The sequence below is a fragment of the Daucus carota genome, chromosome 5 (genome assembly GCF_001625215.2).
Source record: "Daucus carota subsp. sativus chromosome 5, DH1 v3.0, whole genome shotgun sequence".
NCBI lineage: Eukaryota > Viridiplantae > Streptophyta > Magnoliopsida > Apiales > Apiaceae > Daucus > Daucus carota.
The window spans coordinates 23,210,008-23,227,579 of record NC_030385.2 but is presented as its reverse complement, the minus strand read 5'-3'; the positions used below and the strand labels follow the sequence as shown (position 1 = coordinate 23,227,579).

Genomic DNA, 17,572 nt, shown 5'->3' with positions numbered 1-17,572 from the left:
TAACTTGTTTTCAACTTCAAACGCGTCTGGAATGAAGCTTTACAAGTTGTTTCCAACTTCACTCTAGCCAATCATGAAGCAACAAGTTGTTTACATGCTTAAACGAGTCACGGAATGAAACTACAACTTTGATTCTAATTTTAAACAACCGAAAAATGAAGCTACAATATTGTTTTTCAAACTTTCAAACAGTCTGGAATGAAGCTACAAGTTGTTTCCAACTTCCTCTAGGGCCAATAATGATCAAAACAAGTTGTTTACGGTCTCAACCGAGTCATTCTGTTCAGAATGATACTACAAGTTCATTCTCATTTTAAACACCCGAAAATGAAGCTGTACAAATCTGTTTTCAATTTCCAAAAGAGTCTGGAATGAGCTACAGTTGATTTCCAACTTCAACTCTCTTACAATAAATGAAGCAACACGTTGTTTACATGTGTGAAACGATTGTCAGACTGAAACTACAACTTGATCAACCTTTTAAACAACCGAAACTGAAGACTACAGTTGTTTTACCTTTCAGTGGCGTCTGGAATGAGCTACAAGTTGTTTCCAACTTAATCTAGCCAATAATGAAGCAACAAGTTGTTCCGGTCTCAACGAGTCAAAGAATGATATACAATTATTCTAATTTAAAAACCGAAAATTAAGCTACACATTGTTTTCAACTTCAACACGAGTCTGGCCTGAAGCTACACTTGTTCCAAACTTCAATCTAGCAATAATGAAGCAACAAATTGTTTAATGCTTAAACGAGTCAGAAAATGAAAACTAACAACTGATTCTAATTTTAAACAACCGAAAAATGAAGGCTACAAGTTGTTTTCAACTTCAAACGATGTTGGATGAAGTACAAGGTTGTTTCCAACTTCAATCTAGCCAATAATTGAAGGCAACAGTTGTTTCCGGTCTCCAAACGAGTCAAGAATGATACTACAAGTTAATTCTATTTTAAACACTCGAAAATGAAGCTACAAATTGTTTTTCAAACTTCAAACGAGTCTGGAATGAAGCTATCTACAAGTTGTTTCCAACTTCAATCTAGCCAATAATGAAAGCAACAAGTTGTTTACATGCTGAAACGAGTCAAGAATGAAACTACAACTTGATTCAAATTTTAAACAACCGAAAATGAAGCTACAAGTTGTTTTCAACTTCAAGTGAGTCTGGAATGAAGCTACAAGTTGTTTCCAACTTCAATCTAGCCAATAATGAAGCAACAAGTTGTTTCCGGTCTCAAACGAGTCAAGAATGATACTACAAGTTCATTCTAATTTTAAACAACCGAAAATGAAGCTACAAATTGTTTTCAACTTCAAACGAGTCTGGAATGAAGCTACAAGTTGTTTCCAACTTCAATCTAGCCAATAATGAAGCAACAAGTTGTTTACATGCTTAAACGAGTCACGAATGAAACTACAACTTGATTCTAATTTTAAACAACCGAAAATGAAGCTACAAGTTGTTTTCAACTTCAAACGAGTCTGGAATGAAGCTACAAGTTGTTTCCAACTTCAATCTAGCCAATAATGAAGCAACAAGTTGTTTACAGGTCTTAAACGAGTCAAGAATGATACTACAAGTTCATTCTAATTTTAAACAACCGAAAATGAAGCTACAAATTGTTTTCAACTTCAAACGAGTCTGGAATGAAGCTACAAGTTGTTTCCAACTTCAATCTAGCCAATAATGAAGCAACAAGTTGTTTACATGCTTAAACGAGTCAAGAATGAAACTACAACTTGATTCAAATTTTAAACAACCGAAAATGAAGCTACAAGTTGTTTTCAACTTCAAACGAGTCTGGAATGAAGCTACAAGTTGTTTCCAACTTCAATCTAGCCAATAATGAAGCAACAAGTTGTTTCCGGTCTCAAACGAGTCAAGAATGATACTACAAGTTCATTCTAATTTTAAACAACCGAAAATGAAGCTACAAATTGTTTTCAACTTCAAACGAGTCTGGAATGAAGCTACAAGTTGTTTCCAACTTCAATCTAGCCAATAATGAAGCAACAAGTTGTTTACATGCTTAAACGAGTCACGAATGAAACTACAAGTTGATTCTAATTTTAAACAACCGAAAATGAAGCTACAAGTTGTTTTCAACTTCAAACGAGTCTGGAATGAAGCTACAAGTTGTTTCCAACTTCAATCTAGCCAATAATGAAGCAACAAGTTGTTTCCGGTCTCAAACGAGTCAAGAATGATACTACAAGTTCATTCTAATTTTAAACAACCGAAAATGAAGCTACAAATTGTTTTCAACTTCAAACGAGTCTGGAATGAAGCTACAAGTTGTTTCCAACTTCAATCTAGCCAATAATGAAGCAACAAGTTGTTTACATGCTTAAACGAGTCAAGAATGAAACTACAACTTGATTCAAATTTTAAACAACCGAAAATGAAGCTACAAGTTGTTTTCAACTTCAAGTGAGTCTGGAATGAAGCTACAAGTTGTTTCCAACTTCAATCTAGCCAATAATGAAGCAACAAGTTGTTTCCGGTCTCAAACGAGTCAAGAATGATACTACAAGTTCATTCTAATTTTAAACAACCGAAAATGAAGCTACAAATTGTTTTCAACTTCAAACGAGTCTGGAATGAAGCTACAAGTTGTTTCCAACTTCAATCTAGCCAATAATGAAGCAACAAGTTGTTTACATGCTTAAACGAGTCAAGAATAAAACTACAATTGATTCTAATTTTAAACAACCGAAAATGAAGCTACAATTTGTTTTCAACTTCAAACGAGTCTGGAATGAAGCTACAAGTTGTTTCCAACTTCAATCTAGCCAATAATGAAGCAACAAGTTGTTTCATGTCTTAAACGAGTCAAGAATGAAACTACAAGTTGATTCTAATTTTAAACAACCGAAAATGAAGCTACAATTTGTTTTCAACTTCAAACGAGTCTGGAATGAAGCTACAAGTTGTTTCCAACTTCAATCTAGCCAATAATGAAGCAACAAGTTGTTTACATGCTTAAACAAGTTAAGAATGAAACTACAAGTTGATTCAAATTTTAAACAACCGAAAATGAAGCTACAATTGTTTTCAACTTCAAACGAGTCTGGAATGAAGCTACAAGTTGTTTCCAACTTCAATCTAGCCAATAATGAAGCAACAAGTTGTTTACATGCTTAAACGAGTCACGAATGAAACTACAAGTTGATTCTAATTTTAAACAACCGAAAATGAAGCTACAATTTGTTTTCAACTTCAAACGAGTCTGGAATGAAGCTACAAGTTGTTTCCAACTTCAATCTAGCCAATAATGAAGCAACAAGTTGTTTACATGCTTAAACGAGTCACGAATGAAACTACAAGTTGATTCTAATTTTAAACAACCGAAAATGAAGCTACAATTTGTTTTCAACTTCAAACGAGTCTGGAATGAAGCTACAAGTTGTTTCCAACTTCAATCTAGCCAATAATGAAGCAACAAGTTGTTTACATGCTTAAACAAGTCAAGAATGAAACTACAAGTTGATTCTAATTTTAAACAACCGAAAATGAAGCTACAATTGTTTTCAACTTCAAACGAGTCTGGAATGAAGCTACAAGTTGTTTCCAACTTCAATCTAGCCAATAATGAAGCAACAAGTTGTTTACATGCTTAAACGAGTCACGAATGAAACTACAAGTTGATTCTAATTTTAAACAACCGAAAATGAAGCTACAATTTGTTTTCAACTTCAAACGAGTCTGGAATGAAGCTACAAGTTGTTTCCAACTTCAATCTAGCCAATAATGAAGCAACAAGTTGTTTACATGCTTAAACGAGTCACGAATGAAACTACAAGTTGATTCTAATTTTAAACAACCGAAAATGAAGCTACAATTTGTTTTCAACTTCAAACGAGTCTGGAATGAAGCTACAAGTTGTTTCCAACTTCAATCTAGCCAATAATGAAGCAACAAGTTGTTTACATGCTTAAACGAGTCACGAATGAAACTACAAGTTGATTCTAATTTTAAACAACCGAAAATGAAGCTACAATTTGTTTTCAACTTCAAACGAGTCTGGAATGAAGCTACAAGTTGTTTCCAACTTCAATCTAGCCAATAATGAAGCAACAAGTTGTTTACATGCTTAAACGAGTCAAGAATGAAACTACAAGTTGATTCTAATTTTAAACAACCGAAAATGAAGCTACAATTTGTTTTCAACTTCAAACGAGTCTGGAATGAAGCTACAAGTTGTTTCCAACTTCAATCTAGCCAATAATGAAGCAACAAGTTGTTTACATGCTTAAACGAGTCACGAATGAAACTACAAGTTGATTCTAATTTTAAACAACCGAAAATGAAGCTACAATTTGTTTTCAACTTCAAACGAGTCTGGAATGAAGCTACAAGTTGTTTCCAACTTCAATCTAGCCAATAATGAAGCAACAAGTTGTTTACATGCTTAAACGAGTCAAGAATGAAACTACAAGTTGATTCTAATTTTAAACAACCGAAAATGAAGCTACAATTGTTTTCAACTTCAAACGAGTCTGGAATGAAGCTACAAGTTGTTTCCAACTTCAATCTAGCCAATAATGAAGCAACAAGTTGTTTACATGCTTAAACGAGTCAAGAATGAAACTACAAGTTGATTCAAATTTTAAACAACCGAAAATGAAGCTACAAGTTGTTTTCAACTTCAAGTGAGTCTGGAATGAAGCTACAAGTTGTTTCCAACTTCAATCTAGCCAATAATGAAGCAACAAGTTGTTTCCGGTCTCAAACGAGTCAAGAATGATACTACAAGTTCATTCTAATTTTAAACAACCGAAAATGAAGCTACAAATTGTTTTCAACTTCAAACGAGTCTGGAATGAAGCTACAAGTTGTTTCCAACTTCAATCTAGCCAATAATGAAGCAACAAGTTGTTTACATGCTTAAACGAGTCACGAATGAAACTACAACTTGATTCTAATTTTAAACAACCGAAAATGAAGCTACAAGTTGTTTTCAACTTCAAACGAGTCTGGAATGAAGCTACAAGTTGTTTCCAACTTCAATCTAGCCAATAATGAAGCAACAAGTTGTTTCCGGTCTCAAACGAGTCAAGAATGATACTACAAGTTCATTCTAATTTTAAACAACCGAAAATGAAGCTACAAATTGTTTTCAACTTCAAACGAGTCTGGAATGAAGCTACAAGTTGTTTCCAACTTCAATCTAGCCAATAATGAAGCAACAAGTTGTTTACATGCTTAAACGAGTCAAGAATGAAACTACAACTTGATTCTAATTTTAAACAACCGAAAATGAAGCTACAAGTTGTTTTCAACTTCAACGAGTCTGGAATGAAGCTACAAGTTGTTTCCAACTTCAATCTAGCCAATAATGAAGCAACAAGTTGTTTCCGGTCTCAAACGAGTCAAGAATGATACTACAAGTTCATTCTAATTTTAAACAACCGAAAATGAAGCTACAAATTGTTTTCAACTTCAAACGAGTCTGGAATGAAGCTACAAGTTGTTTCCAACTTCAATCTAGCCAATAATGAAGCAACAAGTTGTTTACATGCTTAAACGAGTCAAGAATGAAACTACAAGTTGATTCTAATTTTAAACAACCGAAAATGAAGCTACAATTTGTTTTCAACTTCAAACGAGTCTGGAATGAAGCTACAAGTTGTTTCCAACTTCAATCTAGCCAATAATGAAGCAACAAGTTGTTTCTGGTCTCAAACGAGTCAAGAATGAAACTACAAGTTGATTCTAATTTTAAACAACCGAAAATGAAGCTACAATTTGTTTTCAACTTCAAACGAGTCTGGAATGAAGCTACAAGTTGTTTCCAACTTCAATCTAGCCAATAATGAAGCAACAAGTTGTTTACATGCTTAAACAAGTTAAGAATGAAACTACAAGTTGATTCAAATTTTAAACAACCGAAAATGAAGCTACAAATTGTTTTCAACTTCAAACGAGTCTGGAATGAAGCTACAAGTTGTTTCCAACTTCAATCTAGCCAATAATGAAGCAACAAGTTGTTTACATGCTTAAACGAGTCACGAATGAAACTACAAGTTGATTCTAATTTTAAACAACCGAAAATGAAGCTACAATTTGTTTTCAACTTCAAACGAGTCTGGAATGAAGCTACAAGTTGTTTCCAACTTCAATCTAGCCAATAATGAAGCAACAAGTTGTTTACATGCTTAAACGAGTCAAGAATGAAACTACAAGTTGATTCTAAATTTAAACAACCGAAAATGAAGCTACAATTTGTTTCCAACTTCAAACGAGTCTGGAATGAAGCTACAAGTTGTTTCCAACTTCAATCTAGCCAATAATGAAGCAACAAGTTGTTTCCAGTCTCAAACGAGTCAAGAATGATACTACAAGTTCATTCTAATTTTAAACAACCGAAAATGAAGCTACAAATTGTTTTCAACTTCAAACGAGTCTGGAATGAAGCTACAAGTTGTTTCCAACTTCAATCTATACAATAATGAAGCAACAAGTTGTTTACATGCTGAAACGAGTCAAGAATGAAACTACAACTTGATTCAAATTTTAAACAACCGAAAATGAAGCTACAAGTTGTTTTCAACTTCAAGTGAGTCTGGAATGAAGCTACAAGTTGTTTCCAACTTCAATCTAGCCAATAATGAAGCAACAAGTTGTTTCCGGTCTCAAACGAGTCAAGAATGATACTACAAGTTCATTCTAATTTTAAACAACCGAAAATGAAGCTACAAATTGTTTTCAACTTCAAACGAGTCTGGAATGAAGCTACAAGTTGTTTCCAACTTCAATCTAGCCAATAATGAAGCAACAAGTTGTTTACATGCTTAAACGAGTCACGAATGAAACTACAAGTTGATTCTAATTTTAAACAACCGAAAATGAAGCTACAATTTGTTTTCAACTTCAAACGAGTCTGGAATGAAGCTACAAGTTGTTTCCAACTTCAATCTAGCCAATAATGAAGCAACAAGTTGTTTACATGCTTAAACGAGTCAAGAATGAAACTACAAGTTGATTCTAATTTTAAACAACCGAAAATGAAGCTACAATTTGTTTCAACTTCAAACGAGTCTGGAATGAAGCTACAAGTTGTTTCCAACTTCAATCTAGCCAATAATGAAGCAACAAGTTGTTTACATGCTTAAACGAGTCACGAATGAAACTACAAGTTGATTCTAATTTTAAACAACCGAAAATGAAGCTACAATTTGTTTTCAACTTCAAACGAGTCTGGAATGAAGCTACAAGTTGTTTCCAACTTCAATCTAGCCAATAATGAAGCAACAAGTTGTTTACATGCTTAAACGAGTCAAGAATGAAACTACAAGTTGATTCTAATTTTAAACAACCGAAAATGAAGCTACAATTTGTTTCCAACTTCAAACGAGTCTGGAATGAAGCTACAAGTTGTTTCCAACTTCAATCTAGCCAATAATGAAGCAACAAGTTGTTTACATGCTTAAACGAGTCACGAATGAAACTACAAGTTGATTCTAATTTTAAACAACCGAAAATGAAGCTACAATTTGTTTTCAACTTCAAACGAGTCTGGAATGAAGCTACAAGTTGTTTCCAACTTCAATCTTGCCAATAATGAAGCAACAAGTTGTTTCCGGGCTCCAACAAGTCAAGAATGAAACTACAAGTTGATTCTAAATTTAAACAACCGAAAATGAAGCTACAAGTTGTTTTCAACTTCAAACGAGTCTGGAATGAAGCTACAAGTTGTTTCCAACTTCAATCTAGCCAATAATGAAGCAACAAGTTGTTTACATGCTTAAACGAGTCAAGAATGAAACTACAACTTAATTCTAATTTTAAACAACCGAAAATGAAGCTACAAGTTGTTTTCAACTTCAAACGAGTCTGGAATGAAGCTACAAGTTGTTTCCAACTTCAATCTAGCCAATAATGAAACAACAAGTTGTTTCCGGTCTCAAACGAGTCAAGAATGATACTACAAGTTCATTCTAATTTTAAACAACCGAAAATGAAGCTACAAATTGTTTTCAACTTCAAACGAGTCTGGAATGAAGCTACAAGTTGTTTCCAACTTCAATCTAGCCAATAATGAAACAACAAGTTGTTTACATGCTTAAACAAGTTAAGAATGAAACTACAAGTTGATTCAAATTTTAAACAACCGAAAATGAAGCTACAAATTGTTTTCAACTTCAAACGAGTCTGGAATGAAGCTACAAGTTGTTTCCAACTTCAATCTAGCCAATAATGAAGCAACAGGTTGTTTACATGCTTAAACGAGTCACGAATGAAACTACAAGTTGATTCTAATTTTAAACAACCGAAAATGAAGCTACAATTTGTTTTCAACTTCAAACGAGTCTGAAATGAAGCTACAAGTTGTTTCCAACTTCAATCTAGCCAATAATGAAGCAACAAGTTGTTTACATGCTTAAACGAGTCAAGAATGAAACTACAAGTTGATTCTAATTTTAAACAACCGAAAATGAAGCTACAATTTGTTTCCAACTTCAAACGAGTCTGGAATGAAGCTACAAGTTGTTTCCAACTTCAATCTAGCCAATAATGAAGCAACAAGTTGTTTACATGCTTAAACAAGTCAAGAATGAAACTACAAGTTGATTCAAATTTTAAACAACCGAAAATGAAGCTACAAATTGTTTTCAACTTCAAACGAGTCTGGAATGAAGCTACAAGTTGTTTCCAACTTCAATCTAGCCAATAATGAAGCAACAAGTTGTTTACATGCTTAAACGAGTCACGAATGAAACTACAAGTTGATTCTAATTTTAAACAACCGAAAATGAAGCTACAATTTGTTTTCAACTTCAAACGAGTCTGGAATGAAGCTACAAGTTGTTTCCAACTTCAATCTAGCCAATAATGAAGCAACAAGTTGTTTACATGCTTAAACGAGTCACGAATGAAACAACAAGTTGATTCTAATTTTAAACAACCGAAAATGAAGCTACAATTTGTTTTCAACTTCAAACGAGTCTGGAATGAAGCTACAAGTTGTTTCCAACTTCAATCTAGCCAATAATGAAGCAACAAGTTGTTTACATGCTTAAACGAGTCAAGAATGAAACTACAACTTGATTCTAATTTTAAACAACCGAAAATGAAGCTACAAGTTGTTTTCAACTTCAAACGAGTCTGGAATGAAGCTACAAGTTGTTTCCAACTTCAATCTAGCCAATAATGAAGCAACAAGTTGTTTACATGCTTAAACGAGTCACGAATGAAACAACAAGTTGATTCTAATTTTAAACAACTGAAAATGAAGCTACAATTTGTTTTCAACTTCAAACGAGTCTGGAATGAAGCTACAAGTTGTTTCCAACTTCAATCTGGCCAATAATGAAGCAACAAGTTGTTTACATGCTTAAACAAGTCAAGAATGAAACTACAAGTTGATTCAAATTTTAAACAACCGAAAATGAAGCTACAAGTTGTTTTCAACTTCAAGTGAGTCTGGAATGAAGCTACAAGTTGTTTCCAACTTCAATCTAGCCAATAATGAAGCAACAAGTTGTTTCCGGTCTCAAACGAGTCAAGAATGATACTACAAGTTCATTCTAATTTTAAACAACCGAAAATGAAGCTACAAATTGTTTTCAACTTCAAACGAGTCTGGAATGAAGCTACAAGTTGTTTCCAACTTCAATCTAGCCAATAATGAAGCAACAAGTTGTTTAGATGCTTAAACGAGTCAAGAATGAAACTACAAGTTGATTCTAATTTTAAACAACCGAAAATGAAGCTATAATTTGTTTTCAACTTCAAACGAGTCTGGAATGAAGCTACAAGTTGTTTCCAACTTCAATCTAGCCAATAATGAAGCAACAAGTTGTTTACATGCTTAAACAAGTTAAGAATGAAACTACAAGTTGATTCAAATTTTAAACAACTGAAAATGAACCTACAAATTGTTTTCAACTTCAAACGAGTCTGGAATGCAGCTACAAGTTGTTTCCAACTTCAATCTAGCCAATAATGAAGCAACAAGTTGTTTACATGCTTAAACAAGTCAAGAATGAAACTACAAGTTGATTCTAATTTTAAACAACCGAAAATGAAGCTACAATTTGTTTTCAACCTCAAACGAGTCTGGAATGAAGCTACAAGTTGTTTCCAACTTCAATCTAGCCAATAATGAAGCAACAAGTTGTTTACATGCTTAAACGAGTCACGAATGAAACTACAAGTTGATTCTAATTTTAAACAACCGAAAATGAAGCTACAATTTCTTTTCAACTTCAAACGAGTCTGGAATGAAGCTACAAGTTGTTTCCAACTTCAATCTTGCCAATAATGAAGCAACAAGTTGTTTCCGGGCTCCAACGAGTCAAGAATGAAACTACAAGTTGATTTTAATTTAAACAACCCAAAATGAAGCTACAAGTTGTTTTCAACTTCACACGAGTCTGGAATGAAGCTACAAGTTGTTTCCAACTTCAATCTAGCCAATAATGAAGCAACAAGTTGTTTACATGCTTAAACAAGTCAAGAATGAAACTACAAGTTGATTCAAATTTTAAACAACCGAAAATGAAGCTACAAGTTGTTTTCAACTTCAAGTGAGTCTGGAATGAAGCTACAAGTTGTTTCCAACTTCAATCTAGCCAATAATGAAGCAACAAGTTGTTTTCGGTCTCAAACGAGTCAAGAATGATACTACAAGTTCATTCTAATTTTAAACAACCGAAAATGAAGCTACAAATTGTTTTCAACTTCAAACGAGTCTGGAATGAAGCTACAAGTTGTTTCCAACTTCAATCTAGCCAATAATGAAAAAACAAGTTGTTTACTTGCTTAAACGAGTCAAGAATGAAACTACAACTTGATTCTAATTTTAAACAACCGAAAATGAAGCTACAAGTTGTTTTCAACTTCAAACGAGTCTCGAATGAAGCTACAAGTTGTTTCCAACTTCAATCTAGCCAATAATGAAGCAACAAGTTGTTTCCGGTCTCAAACGAGTCAAGAATGATACTACAAGTTCATTCTAATTTTAAACAACCGAAAATGAAGCTACAAATTGTTTTCAACTTCAAACGAGTCTGGAATGAAGCTACAAGTTGTTTCCAACTTCAATCTAGCCAATAATGAAGCAACAAGTTGTTTACATGCTTAAACGAGTCACGAATGAAACTACAAGTTGATTCTAATTTTAAACAACCGAAAATGAAGCTACAATTTGTTTTCAACCTCAAACGAGTCTGGAATGAAGCTACAAGTTGTTTCCAACTTCAATCTAGCCAATAATGAAGCAACAAGTTGTTTACATGCTTAAACGAGTCACGAATGAAACTACAAGTTGATTCTAATTTTAAACAACCGAAAATGAAGCTACAATTTGTTTTCAACTTCAAACGAGTCTGGAATGAAGCTACAAGTTGTTTCCAACTTCAATCTTGCCAATAATGAAGCAACAAGTTGTTTCCGGGCTCCAACGAGTCAAGAATGAAACTACAAGTTGATTTTAATTTAAACAACCCAAAATGAAGCTACAAGTTGTTTCCAACTTCAATCTAGCCAATAATGAAGCAACAAGTTGTTTACATGCTTAAACGAGTCACGAATGAAACTACAAGTTGATTCTAATTTTAAACAACCGAAAATGAAGCTACAATTTGTTTTCAACTTCAAACGAGTCTGGAATGAAGCTACAAGTTGTTTCCAACACTAGTACAGAAAATGCTTTTTGCTACGCCCCTTTTGCGTCGGTTTTATCTACAACCGTCGCTCAAAACTACTTCAAGCGTCGGTTCTGTCCACAACCGACGCCTGAAATAAATTATCCTGATCTATAGCGTCGGCTCTTTTTACAGCCGACACCTAAAACCCAATCTTTTACGTCGGTTAAACATCACCCGACGCTTAAAACTAGTTATTGGCGTCGGTTTCCCGAACACCGACGCTAAAGGGTACATTTTAGCGGCGGTTCAGGAAACCCGATGCTGTAGCTGCAACTCTCTGGCGTCGCCTTTCTTTTAACCCGACGTAATAGACATTTTTTGAAATGTTAAAAAATTAAAAAACTGAATAAGGTCGTGCGTATACTTGGCCCATCTGGTTTAGTTTCTCAATTGGCTCTGTACGAAATTACTCTCAAATCTCAATTGCTCGAGCGAATCTCTCAGTGATTAATCTCTCAGCACTCAATCTCTCAGCGCTCAATCCCTCAGCGCTCTATCAATCTCAATCTCCCAGGTAGGTGCTCATTCTCAGTCTTTTGGTCTGCTGTAGAGCTAGGGTTGTTATCAAATTCACTGGGCTGTTCAATCTCTCACCGATTCTGTCGGCTCTCTCTTAATCTAAATATTTCAGGTGCTCAATTTAATCGCTGGGTTTGCTGCAAAACTAGGGTTCTTTTTGTCGATTGGGAAATATCTCTAGGTCTGCTGCTGCTGGGTTTGGTTACTCTGAAGATGGACTTCGTATACATGATTATCAGCTTGTAGTTCAGAATGTTGTCAAGAAAGATTCTGGTAAGTGTCTGATAGAGTCGATTTGTAATTTTTTATTCCTAGACTAACTTACTGATAAGGATCAGGATTTTGCCTTACGTAATCAGAAGAATACATATGTATCGATTTGAATAATACACACTTAAATTTATGAATACTATTTCAAGAGCCATCTTGATGTGCTTTATCCTGATCTGAAACACCCTGTGCAAGATGGCTCCAAACTTTTGACTGTAGTAAGTCACCACGACAGCCAAGGCCAAAGAAATCAGAGCCTGATGATAGTAAAGGGGTTGACCCAGTTGGTTTCCTTGCTAAATTTAACATTTTAGATAAACCCTTTGCTCAATTCCTCCGAGAAAGGTATTTAAATATTTTCACATTTCAGCAAATACGTCGTATTGTGCTTTTTAATCATTTCTTACTTTTGATTGACAGGCATAAGTCTTTGAAGGATTTAAAAGATGAAATTCTCAAACGCCACATGAATTTAAGTGAGATGGTTACTGGGTTAGTCTTACCTTGACTATATTTTATTACATTACATTTTGTTACCACAGAGTTGCTTATACTGTGTGTGCCAACTTACCCAGCTGAATTATTGTGTCATTACTGTTTCAAGTTATATCATGTCAACTTTTATATTTTTTCCCCTTCCCATGTTTAGATTTCAGATATTGGGCATGCACCAGAATGTTCATCATCGGGTGGATTTTATGGAATGGGCTCCAGGTTTGGCTTAGTACCTTTACTTTGACTACTTTAAACAGGACATTAGTTTGTTATAAAACCAATAAATTAAACTATAAGATGATATGGAAGCCAAGTCTTTGGGGTTTTGCGGGTATCCTGTACATGTCTGACTTCTTTTTCTTTATCTGCCTGGCCAGATTAAACACTTAGGTATATAATTAATATTTAATTATGTGATTTAAGCAATTTTCTGCAAGAAAGTTTCCTTTATTTGTTTATCAAATGTGCATGATACCAGGTGCTCGGTACTGTGCCATTGTCGGTGATTTTAATGAGGAAGAAAGGCATGGTTGAAGAAGTATATACCTGGTATTCCTCATGGCAGCAAATACAGAGTGTATTTTAACACCCCTAGTGGACCTATTGAAAGGGTTCCTGCTTGGGCTACTTACGTGCTTCCAGGTAACATTAAGAGCTAATAATGCTTTATTAGTCATTTAACATAATATATTTTATGAATCTCACTGACAGTATCGTACCTGTTATTAGTAAGGGATTTTTTCCTCGAACATCTCTTAATTTCATATTAGTGTTTTGTTGAAGAAGCAGTGTTAGTTTCGGTATAACCATGTAAATTGAAAAAGCTACGTTAACCCAGACAAAAAAAAATGAAATAAAGAAAAAGACACTTTTCCTTTGTTTAATAGTCAATTTACAAACCAGGAGAAGGTCTTTACCTAAATGTTAACTTATGAGTGAATGTGAATCCTTATAAATTAACTTCGAAATCCAAGTGTTCATATAAATTGTTTAGAAGACTTCTATTGTATTTATAGCACTGCATATTGGTGTCTATATACAGATGCAGATGGAAACCAAGCTTATGCAGTCCACTGGGAACCGTCTCCTGAGTGTGCATATAGTTGGAAACACGAACATCCCAAAGCACCAAAAGCTTTGCGTATCTACGAGTGTCATGTCGAAATTAGTGGGCAGGAGCCAAAAGTTGCCTCTTTCAATGATTTTATTGAGCATGTAATTGGCTGTTACCTTCTGTTTTGTCCATCTGTTGAGCTGTAGATTTGTTGTTTTTGCCAGCGCCTACTTACTTTTTGTGCCTTACTTATTTTGATTGTAGGTCCTCCCCCACGTTAAAGAAGCTGGATACAATGCAATTCAGTTGTTTGGAGTTGTTGAGCACAAAGATTATTTTACTCTTGGATACAGGGTGATTTGGATTACAAGTTGTTTCTTTCTTTACTTTGTTCATGGATTTTGTGCAATAAATCACACACTTTACAACATTCACTCTGAACAACAGATAGTTGTTATATTTTCTTTTGGAGCTATAATTTATTATATGAAAAGTGTTTGCCATCGAGTTTCAGACAGGAAACCCTTCTGCATAAACTTTCCATCTCTTAAAATAGTCAAATGTAGCTTCTATTATAGTTTTAACTAATATTCTTCTAAAAGCACGTATATTGATCACTTGATCATGTATATATGGTTTATTTAGCAGTTCCTAAGAGCATCTCCAATAGACTCTTAGCTCCCTCCTCATAAATATTATAAAAAAATAATTCCTAGTAAGATAGTGTAGGTTCATCTCCAACAATACTCTTTAAACTTCCTCCTTAACTATTATTTTAGAATTAAAAGTACATTGAAGTTATAAGAGGACAAATAGGAAAGAGAGAGAAAGAAAGTGGAGAGATTATTATAGTATAAAATGTAAGTTAAGAGCTAGTTGTGGCTCTTAAAAATAAAGAAAGAAGCGGGGCTCTTAATGTTTTGAGGTGCAACTAAGAGTCTATTGGAGTTGCATCTTCACTCCTCTTCTTTATATTTTGAGTTAAGAGCTCAAATAAAGAGCCTATTGGAGATGCTCTAAATTCAATATCTATTGAAAACTATAATGTCCACAATCACACTGACTGCCAAGTATTTTCCTCAGTGTAGCACAGAACAATTCTTTGTATATGTAATATTAAATTAATTTTATATATAATAATTCTACTGCTACTTTAGGTGACAAATTTATATGCTGTTAGCAGCCGCTATGGCACACCTGACGACTTCAAGCGTTTGGTGGATGAAGCACATGGTTATTCTTCTTTAGTCATATTCTTATTTGAATAGAATTTTAATGATTCTCATTTCTCATATACAACTTTGTGATGTATTGCATCAAGGTGGATTTGCTTAGTTAGTTCTTTTTGCAGGTCTTGGACTCCTTGTATTTCCAGACATTGTTCATTCGTACTCTGCTGCTGACGAGATGGTTGAATTGTCCTTGTTTGATGGTTCAAATGACTACTACTTTCATACTGGTAACTGCCTTCAGATTTCAGATGTAGATTTCACTGCCTTTAAGTCTAAGTTTTCAGTAGCGCCATGTTTTCTCAAGTCATATACCAAACTAATTTCACTCAGTTCTCTTAGAAGGACTTTCTAAATGTAAACTATGATGTTTACACCTTCTCTGGTGTGTTACAAATTCCAAGTCCAAGGGGGTGTGAGCCTATAAGGTTCTTATCAACTGTGTTTGACCACATAGTTGATTCACGTAGATTGAGCACAAGTTTTGTAGATAATTAATGTATAATTCATTAAGAGGGTTATATTGTGTCTTTATTCCGATAATTTAGTCTGAAAAAGAAATTATGAGATGCAATGTAACTTTCCCCCATGTTTATAGTTTGTGCTTCTCGACATACTTTAAATATCTGAACTATAAATAGTTTTCACTCTTGTGGAGAAGATATGTTATGGAATTACAGAACCAGTGTAAGTCTGTAACATAATGACACTCGCTTTTGTTAATGAAATCAGGAATGGGCGATTAAGGATGCAAAGTTTCTGATCTGGAGATGTTTACCTCTTTCTTTCCTGACATGCTTCATTCTGATAATATTTTTGGTTTCTCTGTTTAGTGTCCTCAACAAGAAGGAGGTACAGAGTGCGGTTTATTTGTTATGAGGTACATGCATGAAAATATTTCTGCTTTCTCAAAAAAATCTTAATACCAATTGGAAAGAGGTAAGAACAAAATATATAGTTAATGATTCTTTTAGGAATATTAAACTCATTATTTTATCTAAATATATTATCATCATTTGTATTTGTAAGGGGCTAGGCCTTGGTTCAAGAAGGTATTCAAAGAAGGAACTTAATGAGGTTCAGGAACTGTGGGCTGAGTTTTTTACAGTTGAATGTCTATAATCAGGTTTGAAAACAACCTCCATTAATGTATTCATTAGTAATCATATATAGGACTCCTTATTGATTTACTTGTTCATATATACAGATAGTTGATAGACTTTAATGGCCACTACAAGCTTTTTAGTGGTAAGGACGAGAGCGAAGACTGAGGCAGCTGACTTGTTACTACCTATTGATTTCATAATTTTTAGTGTTGACATGTAATTTGAGAAGAAGAATTATGGGTTGTAATACATTTAGTTTTAATGTACATTGATTAATTCCCATTTAAGTTTAATTAGTGCTATTGACTTTGAGCATTTGTTGTTGGATTTATTTACATGAATGAAGGATGCACATGGTTAATATATATATATATATATATAAATGGCTCAACAGCGGAAAACAAATATAATTTTTTTTTAAAAAAAACACTTTAAGCCACGGCAGTTTGACAACCGACGCTATAGGTGTGATCTTTAGCGTCGCCTGTTTGACTATCGACGCATATAACTGATCGACAAACATGACTTCAAGCAACGCCTGTTTGACTAACCGACGCTTAAAGGATGACTTCTAGCGTCGGGTCTTTGACCAGCGACGCATAAAATTGTATTTTAAGCTACGGCATTCTACACACCCGGCGCACAAAAGTGGCATTAAGCGTCGGTTAAATGGTCTATTGTGTCGGTTGTTAACCGTGGCCTGTTACACTTTAGTGTCGGTTTTTTTAACCGACGCAATAGGGACTACCCTATAGCGTCGGGTTCATATACTACGCTGGACTGCCGACGCTAAAGGCCAATTTTGACCGTAGCTAAAAGCCATTTCTGTACTAGTGCAACTTCAATCTAGCCAATAATGAAGCAACAATTTGTTTACATGCTTAAACGAGTCACGAATGAAACTACAAGTTGATTCTAATTTTAAACAACCGAAAATGAAGCTACAATTTGTTTTCAACTTCAAACGAGTCTGGAATGAAGCTACAAGTTGTTTCCAACTTCAATCTTGCCAATAATGAAGCAACAAGTTGTTTCCGGGCTCCAACGAGTCAAGAATGAAACTACAAGTTGATTTTAATTTAAACAACCCAAAATGAAGCTACAAGTTGTTTTCAACTTCACACGAGTCTGGAATGAAGCTACAAGTTGTTTCCAACTTCAATCTAGCCAATAATGAAGCAACAAGTTGTTTACATGCTTAAACAAGTCAAGAATGAAACTACAAGTTGATTCAAATTTTAA

At 34.3% G+C, this 17,572-nt stretch overlaps 1 protein-coding gene across 9 annotated transcripts; it reads left to right on the top strand.

Moving 5' to 3' along the window:
- The first annotated feature begins 12,008 nt into the window (after positions 1-12,008).
- Positions 12,009-16,647, top strand: LOC108192606 (uncharacterized). Of its 9 annotated transcripts, none has more exons than XM_064092878.1 (11): positions 12,009-12,171; positions 12,289-12,449; positions 12,867-12,938; positions 13,096-13,160; positions 13,420-13,583; positions 13,984-14,156; positions 14,260-14,349; positions 15,347-15,454; positions 15,957-16,163; positions 16,254-16,350; positions 16,432-16,647. In XM_064092878.1, the coding sequence occupies exons 5-8, from the start codon at positions 13,500-13,502 to the stop codon at positions 15,396-15,398; spliced, it is 399 nt and encodes a 132-aa protein (XP_063948948.1). In that variant the 5' UTR covers positions 12,009-12,171; positions 12,289-12,449; positions 12,867-12,938; positions 13,096-13,160; positions 13,420-13,499; the 3' UTR covers positions 15,399-15,454; positions 15,957-16,163; positions 16,254-16,350; positions 16,432-16,647. The 9 variants fall into 9 exon arrangements, 8 of the variants coding, with proteins under 8 accessions (XP_063948948.1, XP_063948950.1, XP_063948949.1 ...); XM_064092880.1 differs by having other exon boundaries at positions 12,642-12,938; XM_064092879.1 differs by having other exon boundaries at positions 12,289-12,791.
- Positions 16,648-17,572: the final 925 nt, after the last annotated feature.